Genomic DNA, 14,233 nt, shown 5'->3' with positions numbered 1-14,233 from the left:
AAGAAAGCTCTTTGTCGAAGAAGTCCCTCCTCCCTTTCTCTTTAAAATGCTGTGTGTGGGGTACATGAGTAGTTCAGTGGTGGAATGCACAAATGCAGGAACCCCAGATTTGATTCCTGGCCCATGCAACCCACACACAGCCCCCCTAAAAAAACAACCCACTGTGTGCACTCATAGCCGCACTCCTATGTAAAATCCTCACACATTTAGTTCTGTTCCTGCTCTGAACTTTCCATATATAGCTCTTGGAATTGTCTCAAAGTGGTAATATGATTTGGAGTATCATCTCCTAGTTTCTTCCTCATTTGGCACACAGGTAAAATCATGCATTAGAGAAGTCTTCCTCTGGAAATGCCATTTGGGAATTCGCTGCCCAAGGGAATTTTCTTTTTTTTGCCTCATTGACATGGCTGCCTTTTAACATTCTAGTCACATGCCAATACCTTGGGTTCCATTGTCTCTTCCCAGCACACGCCACAGTCAGCGCTGTTCTGTTAGATTCTCATATTGTTCTGAAAACATCCATTACACAGGCCTCTCTGTGGCTTAACTCCACATCTGGTTGCAGCTGTCGCTTGTCCATGCTGTGTGAATGATGTATTGTGGGCAAATTACCCAAACCCCGCCTCAGACTGAGAGCTCGCATTTCCAGGCAGTATTTCATTTGTGAACTTTCATCTTTCTGTGTGAAGGGGAGTGAAGTGGGTGGTAGGCGCTTATAAATGTTAAAATTTCATGAGCACATCAGCAGATTTTTATCTCAAATCCAAGTCATTTTTTACACTCTTCTAGCCTTCCAACTGCTATAACCAGTGAATTACTTAATTTTCCAGTGACTTTCCTAGGGGATATTAGGAAAGAAATACTTAATGCCTAAAATATGCATTGCAAAACGAAGTTCTCACTCTGGAGGCTTGAGGCCTGTTTGTGTGAGGTCCCGAGTGTGGAGGGTGTCAATAGAAAGCAATGGCCTGCACACTTCATCTGGCTCTGAGATTGATTGCCCTCCCCCAGAAGCCAGGCACCTGGACGGCCACAGAGCCCCGGCCCTCCCGTCCCCAGGCCCTGATTTCTCCTAGAATGCATCGCTCATTTTCCCAGCCCCCTTTTTACCTTACGTAGGTGTTGAAAAGACGACAGCTGTGACATAACCCGTGTCATTGGCACTGCTTTGTACAACCCCAGAACCTTCAAATCCAAATAATAAACATGACATGCAAAGAACATCTAATGCAACTGACCCACGTTACTCCACAGACTCTGTCCAACTCTGCCTTACTCCCTGAGCATGGTCCTCTTAGAAGGTAGCCCAGTTCATCAGCCATTGCTCAAAATATTTCAGAAACTCAGTCTAGAGTAGATTTTTGCTTCTCAGGAGAAGGTGTCATTTTATTCACATGTAACCCGTGAAGCCTCTGCAAGAGTAAGAGTGCAAAGGAGCAAGGGAGAAGGAAGCAGAGTGGGTTATAGTTGTCTTTAATTATTTATTTTATTTTATTTTTTTGCCACCTGGTAAGAACCAGTACCAACCTCATCCATTTAATTTTGTTCCACAGCACGGGTGGGAAGTTGTTGACTCAAATGACTCGGCCTCTCAGCACCAGGAGGAGCTTCCTCCTCCCCCCTTGCCCCCTGGGTGGGAAGAAAAAGTGGACAACTTAGGCCGCACTTACTACGTCAACCACAACAACAGGACCACGCAGTGGCACCGTCCCAGCTTGATGTAAGTACCCTGAGCAGCCAGCAGTGGGCGCCATGCACAGCAGGATTGGCGGAAACAGGTGCGAGGCTGGGGAGCCCACCTTACCCCTGCAGGGGGGCACCTCATGGATCCTCTACGGGAGCCCGTCAGGATCCGGGTGTTCTGAGGAAGAGGTTCTTGCCTTTGTGTCACACTCTACTATTAAGACATAAACCGAGTGACGATTTCTTCTGTACATCGTCTTTAGATTCGTGAACTGTAAAGCAGAGGCTCTAGTCCTAGAGTCGTCTTATCTTAGCTGATGAAATTGCTTCTTCCTTCTTCAGCTTCCTCTCTGGACTGACTCAGAATCGAAAGCAGCCAGCAAATTGGCTTGGGAATTTTCTGCTTTTCTTGAGTTTTGAATTTTGTATTCCCTTTAATTATTTGTCTGGGAAACCCCCTCAAAGTTTTTTTTTTTTTCTTTTTGAGAACTTTATCACTTCCTCGATATAATTAGAAATACGTTGGAGGATTGCAAAATCAGAATTGCTAATTATTGTTTGTTCTCATCCCTTACCAGCCTCAGGGATGCTGTGAACTGATTACTGCTTTGTTCACAGAGCAATTTTTGGTTTGGAGATAGCAAATAAATGCTAGTTTAACCTCAGCTGCCATAAAGGGATATGAAACAGCTTGTTGCTAATTCATAGCACACAGCAAGACCTAAAACTGGTTAATGTACAATAAAAGGCAAAAGCAAAGAAATAAAAAGAAAAGGAAAAATAATCCTAGGAATCATGAGATGCCTAGCAGCCAAGAGAAGGAGGTAATTAACAATGAATTATATAATTTTCAGTACGTCAAAAAGCATATCTATTCAGTGAGATGTTTTTTCTTCAACCCAAACTCTGAAAGAAATTTGCTGATAGTGCCTTTTGAACAAGTGACATTAGCAGAATGACAGATGATGTTCTTGATAACCATTGTATGTTTAAAAATTGCAGAGATATTCTGCATAGGACACTGGGGGTGGGGAAGAAGCCAATGGCCTGGGGCGGGTTTCCTTCAGCTCAAGAGATTGAGCCTACAGAATCTGCAGCACCGGCCTGGGTCCTTATGAATAGCCTCTGTCCCCAGTCAGCTTCTGGCAGCCTCGGCTCTCTGTTCCTTTGGGCGCCCAAAGGGCAGCATAAATACCAGAAGACCCACGTGACTGCACTGCTCTTTGTTGTGGTATTTTTTATTCATTGAAATACAAATGTGAATAGTTTAGGTAGATCCTAATTATTTACCTATTTTATATTTTTTTACACCTTTCTGTTGATGCCCATGGCTATTAAAACTATCGTAAGCCTTTGACTCTTAACTATTTGTAGTGAAAATAACTCTGACTGCCTTTGGGCTTGGTCACCTCTGGTGATTAGAACCTGGCAGGTGACACCATGAGCAAAGCACCGTTATCTGACTTCACCAAACAAGTGAGGAAAGAAAGATCTGAAAACATACTCAGCGGGGGTGCGGGGTGGGGGTCCGCTGTGGAAGAACAGCCACTAGCAGCTCTCAAAGGAAGCGGGATAGCCAGCACCCATGAGGAAAAATGGCCTGCTTCATTAGCTGTCAACTGTCCCCCACACTGAGGACTGTATCTACCCCACAGAGTTAGGAGGGAATTCCTGAAGAAACACTTCAGACCTTTTTTAAACCTGCTGTCGTTGTCGGCAGGGTCCCCAAGAACCATGCAGAATACGTGAATTGTGCATTGAGGGCTCATCAGCTGTCCTGAAGCAACGAGGAAAAAATGCAGCTCCTAATCGCAGTTCAGGTTCACTGTTGAGGGGGCGGGGGGCGGTCGGAGGCGTGGCGCATCCCCAGCGGTGTGGCTGAGCCAGGAAGGACGTAGGGACAGCCGTCAGGGTCGCCTCCTATCCAGCAGCGGCCCGGGAGGAGTGGGGATTGACATAAATCCCTTCATCCCATCCAAAGCTTTTGAGGGCCCAAGATTCTTTCTCCTTCACTTCATTTGGTTCGGCCAGAAGCCCTCAGGCTTCCCAAAATTATTTTTATCAATTTTTCTCATTCAAACAAAATTTTCCCATAATTCCATTTTCACAGCCTGCTTCAGCACCCTTTGGAGAAAAGTTGCTATTGCTCAGATATGTCTTTTCTCAAAAGACTGTATCTGAGGTAATCAGATAGTGATTACCATGTGCTAAACAAAATCTCAGGCTGTGCCCAAGGCACTCCCCTCTCTTGCCTGCTGGACTTGTTGGCAGTCCTCTTGTCTTGTGTCCAGACCACAATGCGCTTAATAATCTCCATCGACTTCCCCTTAACCTCAGACTGTGCTTGCAAGATCCTCCACCCTTGGCTACTTCAGATCATCACCCACAGTCACAAACATGCAGTTCGTGTATGGCCCGATCCTATTTAGCTTCTCCTCCACCCCCACCCTGCTGAAGAAAACACTAGAATGTGCCCCTTCCCCTGGCCTGCTTCAGATGTCAACCATATCTGCCTTCCTGGGGGTGGGGGGGGGATCCTGCCACTGCTGCCCCCAGGTCTCATGGTCAGACTCAGACAGTATTCAGATGGCCTCTAGGGAAGGGACTGTGGTTTCTTACATGCAAATGTGCCCGTATTGCCTGGCATAAAATGTAGGTGCTCAGCAAAAACATTTTAAATGAATGAATGACTAAAAATGAGTCTCTTCTGAAGTGATTGTAGACACATGAATTAGCTCACTAAGCCTGGTTTAGGCCGAGGCTCAGAACTGAGAACTGAAGGTGACCCTCTCAAGGCTGGTGGCAGTTTTTAAAGCACCCCTAATTGTAGATTTCTCCTTCTCCTATTCAAATTTTTTACAGTAGAACCAGTTGTAAAAACAGTAATGGTGAAGAAATCTTATTACCACATTCTGTAAATGAAGATGGACTTGTTAAACTCAAGCATGTATTTTAACCCTCTTTATTAGCTCTTTCTAAAGCACTCTGTACATTTGCTCCTGACTTCGTTGTGATTTAATCATGTCTAGATAAACTCAGGTCATCATTACACTCATCAGTGTCTTTCACATGTAAATGATTTGACATACCAATCTTAATTGGCATTGAACTTGATTAATTTATAGCTTTTCTTGTATTTCCTCATTTGCACATTTCCCTTGAAAGTCAAATGAATGTATATGCAAGATTAACTATGGAAGAAAATTGAAGTGGCAGTTTTTAAATTATTTCTTTGCCCACAATAAGATCACTTTTCTCATTTAATTTGTCAACTCAGAAGTATTTTGAAATACTCTTCTTTCCATTAATGACCATTTGAACTCCCAGTTTCAAAAGACCCTGTCACTTGCTTAATTAAACGCAAACGGCTTCCTTCATATGTGCATCTTCATATCATCGTTGAAGAACCCACAGGCCCCTGGTTGGAATTTCAAAATCAGAGGCACGTGGTGTTTTTTGGTCATTGCTGGTACTGGTTCACACTAATTACTAATTATTTGCACTTGTTGGACAAGGAAGCCAACTGTTTTGAACGCTTCTTTGTATTTTTAATCAATCCAAAATAAAGAAATTTTGTAAAACCATGTTCTTCTCAACCTCTGAGAAGTCCTTGTAACAATCCAAGCATGCAGCCAGCACGCACACATAGCAGTCCTGCAAAGGTGGGTTACTCAGCAGTGACGGCATAAAAGCTGCAGCCGCAACCCACATTTCAGTTGAAGAGTTAACATTTTGAAAAGACCCTGGGATATAAACTATTTTTAGGTGAGATCGATCGTTATAAAGTGAGATGGCTTTCATCCTTAATAAAAAGTGAGAGGGTAATTTTAGTAGGTATAAGCTTCCTTGTGAGAGTTGACCTGTTGCTGGTGGGCAAGCTATCAATGCCATTGTCCTGTCACGCCCTTTCTCTCCGCTGCCCAGGGATGTGTCCTCTGAGTCTGACAATAACATCCGGCAGATAAACCAGGAGGCCGCGCACCGCCGATTCCGCTCCCGCAGGCACATCAGTGAGGATTTGGAGCCGGAGCCCACGGAAGGAGGAGAGGTCCCTGAGGTACGAACCTCAGCACTGTCCATCCCAGTCTGGAACTGGGATGCTTCCAGACTCAGCACAGCTCATTCTTTCCATGACTTCCAGGCTAATACTATGTCTATATTTTTTCTCTCCACGAATGTACTTCAGAAGTAAAAGATCGAGTTCTCATAGCGGATTGACTTCCATCTGGATGTTAATTAATTTAGAAAGTGCTTATAAACGTGTTTGATGTTTCTCTTTATCATAAAAGGGAGTGACATTATTTTAAACATAGAAATTAGAAATCGTAAGATGTTTTCACTTTGTGATTCATTTTTCCCAGGGATTAACCATAGCTCATTCAGTGGCAGCATGTTTATCATATTTAACAATTGAGTGAGTCCTAGCACTTGTTTGGGTATCAAACATAGGTTCTTACCGAGGTGTTTTGACATGTTGAAAGACATTTACCAAGAAAATACAAATTTAGTGACTAGAGATGTTTATAAATTTTCCTCAGATGTTTATGGTATGTTGCTGAAAAAAAAATGACGAGCAGTAAGTTTGCAATTACAAGAACTTTCATGCTGCTTTAACAACTCTGTTTACTACTAGAAATCCATTCTCTCTAGGCATTTTGTTAGGAAGAGGATAATTCACACAATGTTCCAGTGATTTAAATTGGAAAAGCAAAATTGATTCCATAATAAATTCATTAAAAGTTGCTTCATTCCAGTATATAATCTTGGCTTATGGCATTTGTACTGTTTTTCTTATGAATCCTCAGCAGTTAGAGTAAAAGAAAAATCCATGAAAATCGTTTAGACATTCCTGAGAATATTTTGTAACCCACGCATTATTAAGTGCTGGAAACTAACCATTGCTCAGTGAAGATGGTATTGTGAAATGGTTAAGAGGGCAGCTCTGGGACTGGGCCCCCTTGGTTCAAGTCTTGGCTCTCCACTTCTTATCTCTATTGCATTGGGCAGGTTACTCTCTGGCCTCTTGTTTCCTCATCTATTAATTGGGGTAGTAGTCCTATCTTCCTCAAGGTTATTGTTAAGGTGGTATGCCTCATAACCAGGGTTTAGTAGCTGTTAATTATAATAATCACGGTGGTTATTGTTGTTGCAGTTTTTTTGTTTGGGCTGTTGTGGGGGAGGGGCAGATCTCTGGTTCCTAGCATTCACCACGGTGTCTCGTTCCCTGAAAGCCTTGGGAGACCATCTCAGAAGAAGTGAACATTACTGGGGAGTCCCTCAGCCTGGCTCTGCCCCCACCACCGGCCTCCCCAGTGTCTCGGACCAGTCCTCAGGAGCTGTCAGACGAGTTGAGCAGAAGACTTCAGATCACTCCAGACTCCAATGGGGAACAATTCAGTTCTTTGATTGTGAGTAATGGCCTTGTTGGAAAAAGTAGAACAAATATTTTATCAATTTTTCTATTTCAAGAGACTTTCGTATGCAAATAATGGCCTAGGGTCTTCTAGCTACCAGATAACTCTATCCTTTTCCAAAGTTTCTCCTTCCCCAGGAGAAGCAGGACTGTATCAAAATTGGCCCAAGCAGGTGAGATTCTTTCTTGATATATAAAGAACTTAGAGGAATAAGATTCTACGACTTCTGTAGCTCTAAACTTGCAAAATGCTTTCATAAATGGCATCTTTGTCATGAAGTTAGTATGTCACCTGGGGCCTAGGAGAGGTCTGCTAGGCCTGATTTGGATCAGTGCGTCGTATTCTGCGTGCTTTCTCATTGCCATCTCACTGATGCAGCATGATGTTTAAGTGACCCATTTGATAGGTATGGGAAACAGACATCTCCTGTGTCCTAGAGTATGACATCAGGCTAGCATCTGAACTTGGGTGCTTGCTCATCAGAGAAACTTCTTCCAGGAGTTTGTGGGGGAGGGGGGAGACAAACCCCAATGTGAAGCAGCAGAATCAGCCCTGAAGACCTACATGTAGCAGCTCCTGCCGTGTTTGACACTGCAAAACTGTGCATAAAAGCCCATAAAAAATGTTTATCCTGCGTATACTTGAGAACAAATGCAGTCTCAATGTTTCTGGAGCAATAGAACTTAAAGATATACTGTAGTAAATGATGGTAGTCACTCCACTGAATATGGCATCCTAGAAAAAATAATATGGTATCAAATGTAAATGACAGGAGGGTTGCCTGAAATGTTGAAGCTGGTGGCACTCATGAGCAAAACTGCTAGCCCTTCAGATATGGTGTTTTTATTTGAAAAGACAGCATTGGCCTATATTACATGAGTTACAGTGATTATTCAGTTAATGTGTTTTATGTTAAACTTTTATGAACATTTTTCAAAAAGAGAAATACCACTGAGATGAAAATTTAGTACTAAAGGGACAGGAAAAAGACGTTTCACATAGGCATTATTTGAATTGGGAAGATTGTTGCTATGGAAACAATGTAAGCAATGAAGCCCTATATTTAAAAATTATTAAAAGAAGGAAGGAATGCAGAAACCATAGCATTTATAAACCTTTAACCCTACTAAATGAAAAATGCTAATGTTCATCAGCATTACTATTAAATGAGCATTCCTGGTTATTTGATAGCAAAAGGTGTTCCTGCATTTAATTATTATAGATGCATAAAGTATCCTTAAGACCTACATGCAACATTGTATTAGCTTAATATTTTCTTCACCTCTGATAGAACTGTTTATGAGGAATGTCTAAGAAACAAGAACACAGGCACTCTTCTCCAATTTTACTTAGGGTCACTCTATATGGTCAAGGACAGTGCCATGAACTTGAACTAAAAAATGAATCCTTTGCAGTAATCATGGGGGAGAGATACTGCCACCCCTCACCCCATTGCCAGCAGAGTCTTTTTGTTGACTCTATCCCATCTTACTTATTATTGCAAAATATTAAAAGTTGGTAAATGCTACATACTTGTACCATGGATGATCCTGTTGGGTTAGGACCCCTGGCTTCTCTGGGCATGACCCATTGCTGATCCCTGATTGAAACTATTAGTCTTTTTTTTTTTTAACCACAGAAACTCATACAGACAAGTGAGAGGAACATTATACATGACAGGCCAGATTTTTCTATACTGACTTCATTATTTTCCCTTATTCCTGTTCTGTACTGCTTGAACTCTACTCCAAAGCTAAAATTATAAATTTTAAAAATTGTAAATGCTTGGCCCTTCAGAAGTAGGACAAGATTATATTTGAGCTCTTCTGGATACAAATCCATCCAATTCTTTGTCATGTGTTATAATATCTAATAAATGCTTAAAATCATATATTAATATCTCTTACTCTGTTTTTCTCTATATTCCCATATTAAATTCCTAGTACAATAGATTGAGAATTTACAGAGGTTGCATCCCAAAGCGGAACACAGGACTGATAGTGTCTTATTTCAGTTTCTGGTGTTTTTTTCTTTTTTTTTTTTCTGGGGGGCGAGAGTGAGGGCAGGGAGGTACATGGGCTAGAAATCGAACCCAGGTCTGCCACATGAACCATCCGTGCACCTTCTTTCAGCTTTTAAAGCAGCACTCAGGAATTACAGTGGCCTGTTGAGTCTCTTGTTTTCTGACCTCCTCTTGATTTGGCCTTTAATTCTAACCAAGAACCAGTCAAAATCCCAGTCTGCTTAAAGCGCTGAGAATTAAAATGGAAGATAACTTAACTTTTTAAAGGATTAGTTCCATTGCTCTTGGAAAGGTGATGGTTTCATGTAATGACCTCTCCATATCTAAGAACAGGGAATAGGATGGAATGCTGTCTTTTTGAAACCTGTTTCTAAGAACACGCTTCTTGATGCTCTGTATCCTTTCTGCCCCCCCTGCAGCAGAGAGAGCCCTCGTCGAGGCTGCGGTCCTGCAGTGTCACAGACGCCGTGGCCGAACAGGCCCACCTTCCACCGGTAACCCACGCTCATTCTCAGTCATCAATTGACTTTCTCAGCTTTTGTTTAAAATCACCTGGGCTGATTAGAAAGAGTTTTTCCTGTGCCTATCCATTTAGCGTATAAAGGAGATATTTTTAAGTTTTCTGGCAAATTGCCCAAGAAGAGAGAATTTCTAATTCTAAGAGTTATTATTGCCACCAAAGTCTGTAAAATCCTAAAAACATCAATGCTTTAGTTTTTCACTCAAATTACTACCAATTCTACTATGTTTCCTTGACTTCAACTACTTGACTAAAAGAGTACCTCTTTTTTAAACTTCTTTCAGTCACTGAAGCTATGCTGCAGTGCACTATATTTTGAGAATATATTGAATCCCATTAAACAGGAAGAATTCTTCTACTTTGGCAGCCAGATGTTCCTTTTCGTTTACTAATGGCCTAAGCTCTTAACCCCAGAAAACCTCTGCACCCTCTCTTTAAAGGCAGCTCTACTAGCTAAAGAATTGGCTGTCATTTGTTTCCCACTCCCCCTCAGGTTTAATAACTAACAGTAACTATGGAAGTGTAGAGTTTTTTAATAAAACAGGACATAACATGTAAATATTCAAATTTGAAGGTGGACACATTACAAATAGGACATTTTTCAAAAATTTGTTTCTTCTCTTGAAATAAAAATAGGACGTGATTTCAGCGTGTTCCATTTGATATTCGTCCTTGACCGCTTTTTAATACTCCAAATCCTTGATCATTTGTAGCACCAATATTTTATTATGTATGAATTTGAGGGGGGAGAGTGGGCTTACAGTTTTTAAAGTCAGTGTCTTTCCTATGTCTTGTTCATGTTTGCCTCGTTTTCCATTTTTAATGTTTAAAATAAAATCAGTGAGCATACTAGTGAACTAAGCAATCAAAATAGTAGCTTAAATTGTGGCTCATACCAAAAAGGCCAATTGATAAAAAGCTTGACAAGCAAGTCTTTTGTTGGATGGTTTCAGTGCAGGCCTCTCCAAAAACAGGACAATTAGCTATGATGCACTTGGTGGGATCCTTTTCAACCTCATGATTCTGTGATTTTCCTTGATGAATTAATGGCACTTTCTCTCCTTTGCAAAATCAATATCTGTTTTATTTGCATAAAAATCTCACTTTCCTGAAAAACTGATGCTGATTCTTTGCTTATATTCTATCAAGCTGTAAACTCACTGATCACCGGTGGCCTCTGAGTTAACTTTTGAGTTTGGCAGATTTAAGAATCTGATCACTTAACAGTGGGGGCAGAGCGTCTTGGTTTTTTTTATTCTTTTTTTTTTTTTCTGAATAAGACATTTCTCCTTAGTGAGGTTGTCAATTCATTGTTGATCTAAACCCAGGATAAAGCCTGGGCTGCCCCTGGGTGGGTAGGCGGATCATGCTTCTCTTTTTTTCTGGTCATCAGTGACTGCTCAGCTTTGATTGGATAGGATGGACTTCAAGGATTCTCATCTCATGCCTTGCTGCGCTCGAATGGCGGTGATTCCTGATTCAATAAGCAATGGGTCATCTCCCTAAATGCATTTTACTGATATAAATTATCATTTAACAGCCCAGCACCCCAACTAGGAGAGCGCGTTCCTCAACTGTCACAGGTGGTGAGGAGTCAACGGTAATGACATATTTTATCAGACATTGATGGCACAGCTCTGTGGATTGGTTTTAATAATTTATATATTGGTAGATAGATTTTATGTTTAATAAGATCAGTTTCTTTGTCCTACAAAGCTTCAGATGTTCCTTATTTTAAACATTTCATTGTCACATTGTTCAAAGGTAATGGGTAAAACAGAGTAACTTTTAGTCCCATTTGGTTTTGATTCAGAATATTTTCAAGCCTTAAATATGTTTAATTTGATGATTTAGAAGTTATTTTTGCCATTCAGTATTTTCACTCCTGATTAGTTATTTCTTTGCTTGGTTAGAATAATTTGGTTGGAACATATTGCATGATATTTGTGTATCTGAACTGCTGAATGTTCACAGGGCCACCATCTCTTATCCATTTCCAACCCACATTTTTAACACTGGGTTAGATTTTCTATATCATCAGCATAAACATAATGGCCCTTCTCTGACACCATGGGCTCTACTCACAGGAATGAATAAATGTTCATATAAGAGTAGTGTGGGGAAAAGCATAATTAAGTTAAATGGTCTAGGAAGAAAAATATTCTTTCCCTAAACTAGGTAGGCATCGTTTTTATTATTCATTTTAAATAATGTACACTATTCGTGTGTGTGTATAACTTAGATTTGACTGTTTTATTTACTCCTCTTTTTCTACTTGAACCCTAAAGTTAGACTAACCTAGTTTATGCTTTGAGCTATAGCTATTTGAAGAATTTCCTTATTGTTTCCCTTTGTTGTTTTCGTATAACTGCTTATTACTTGTGGTTAGCAACTTTAAATACTTATACAGTTGTTAGCTTTCTGTAAGATGTTGATGATTTAAAGAAACAGTTTAGTCACAGTGTTAGTACTTTATTGCTTAGCATTGTACAGTGGAAAATCTAAGTGGCACTTAGCAGAAATCAGCACAATTTAATGTATTGAGCTGCAGTGGTTTGTGTGAAAGTCATGTGTTGGGTGAGGCAGGCTCAGCCTCTACTAGAATTCAAGAAATTCTAAATGAACTGGCATAGTAATTTATATGGGAGTAGTGGAGCTGCAAGGTAGACTTGAGATGGTTTTTTGAAGAAATTATAATAGGAATTCAGTGCTGGTGAGCATCCTTTTTATCATCCACTTTTGCATTTTATTGGCCTTGGAACCTGCTTTTAGCGTTGTAGTGTTATGGTAGCTGGTGATATTCAGTGACAAGATGAATTGAATTATTATCATCATGGGGCTCCATGGAAAGTGTTACCTGGCAGCACAAAGTGACTCATTGAAATGAGATGCTCTTGCAACTGCCCTTTTCTTGCCTATACTTGCCCCCAGCTGTCCCCAGTCAATGAATTTAAAATATGAGTTTGGTTTGGGTTTTGACTTCTAAAGACTTGGCTCTGGTACTTCCTAAATGTTGTCCTTTCTCCCATCCTCTGCTTTTCATTTACCTGATATGGCTTTTTTGGTTGCCAAAAGCAGACTTATTTTGTGGCTACCTTAGACATTTCTGTCTGTTTTAAGGTATCCCATATGTTTTTCTCCCACCCACTCCCACCACCTCTTGTCACAAAGCCCTTTCCTTTCTCTTTTCCAAGTCCATCTACAAATACATTTTCTCCCTTCTCATGTCTTCATCCCATCGCTGTCCATATCAACCCCACACTGAAGTGTACTGAAGTGCACCCCCAATTCTGTAGCTATACTCCCTCTCTGCACTCACAAACCTATACATATACACACGTATGCTCTTCTGTTTTTTTATATAGGAAAATGGGATCCTGTGTACATATCACTTTGACCATTCCTCAAGGACATGTTAATAATTCCATAATATTCAGAGGTGTGAAATCACTGCACTTTATTTAATCTTCCCACCTTGAAGGCATTGCGTTCACACCCACCCTGTCTTTTTGTCACAACATGCCAGGCTGCAGTAATCTTCCTAGTATATTTGTCCTATGATAATGCTTTTTATTTCTGTACTACAGTGAATAGGTTGTGTTTCTCACCTGCAGAACCATAACTGTGGGATTTGTGGCAAATAATACACACTGGTATCACTTTCTAGCAGGCTAAGCCAGGGCCTCTCTGTGAAATAAAAGGAGAAAGAGAGCTCAGTCCTTTGGGCTTTGCTTGATACATTCTAAAAATATACTGAGGTGACAGTATGGCAGGGTTGAGTGAGTCTTAGAGAATCTGTGATTGCATCAAATTGATTATCATCTTTAAAAGCATATCCAAACTTTTACAGATTGAGCATAATCGAGTTCTTCATTTTAATGAAAGAGACCGAGCGTCTGTGTAGCTATAGGTAAAAGACGTTTTGCACTGTAAAGCATAAAAGTGTATTCAGGCTACAGAAAAGCTGTGAAATGTTAAATTAAGCTAATTGAGAGTTTTTAACCTGTTTCTTGAGATAGGATGTAGTGCACCCATATGGAGCAATAAAAATCTGATTTGGAGTCACTTCCATGGTTCTGCCTATAGACGCTGAGTCCTTCTAGCCGTGTGTGATAGGAGGTTGGTTTAAGCCACAAATGGAACCATCAGCACAGATTGTTCTATATAATCAGTTGGAAAGAAAGCCATAAAGAAACATTTTAGTAACACCATCTCACATAAATGTAACTCAATGATAAGGTTGCCAGGTGGGGTGAACGTTTTAATCAAATTCGATCTTCTCTACTTTACTCATAAGTTTCCATAAACTGGTTAGTCCTAATAACTGTTGATCTATGAAAGTAACTTGGTTGCTGGAATACTAGACTGGAAGTCACACAGCTTTAGAATGCAATCCTGGGGTAATCCATGACACATCCGAGTTATTTTAGTGTATCAGTTATTTCATAAATATCTTTTCTGGGGATGCTAAAGTTGTAAAAATATCTTTAAGGTTTCCAGAAAATAGTTTTCTGAGGACATATCTAATTGCTAGTCTCCCAAAAAAATTAACAGGGAGAAGGAAAAGCAGCAAATTCCATTTAGTATTAT

General features: G+C 40.5%; 1 protein-coding gene across 18 annotated transcripts in view; it reads left to right on the top strand.

Moving 5' to 3' along the window:
- The window catches only part of NEDD4L (NEDD4 like E3 ubiquitin protein ligase), a 356,789-nt gene that overhangs the window by 288,595 nt on the left and 53,961 nt on the right, over window positions 1-14,233 (top strand). For 15 of the 18 annotated variants that reach the window (XM_077135363.1, XM_077135365.1, XM_077135374.1 and 12 more), the window contains 5 exons: window positions 1,557-1,723; window positions 5,611-5,743; window positions 6,918-7,094; window positions 9,543-9,617; window positions 11,184-11,243. In XM_077135363.1, the coding sequence (XP_076991478.1) occupies window positions 1,557-1,723; window positions 5,611-5,743; window positions 6,918-7,094; window positions 9,543-9,617; window positions 11,184-11,243 (612 nt within the window). The remainder of the gene's footprint in view (window positions 1-1,556; window positions 1,724-5,610; window positions 5,744-6,917; window positions 7,095-9,542; window positions 9,618-11,183; window positions 11,244-14,233) is intronic. The other 3 variants (XM_077135366.1, XM_077135360.1, XM_077135361.1) reach the window with 1 other exon arrangement.

The sequence above is a fragment of the Tamandua tetradactyla genome, chromosome 18 (assembly GCF_023851605.1).
Source record: "Tamandua tetradactyla isolate mTamTet1 chromosome 18, mTamTet1.pri, whole genome shotgun sequence".
NCBI lineage: Eukaryota > Metazoa > Chordata > Mammalia > Pilosa > Myrmecophagidae > Tamandua > Tamandua tetradactyla.
The sequence above is the reverse complement of the archived record's forward strand: the minus strand, read 5'-3'. Positions and strand labels throughout refer to the sequence as shown.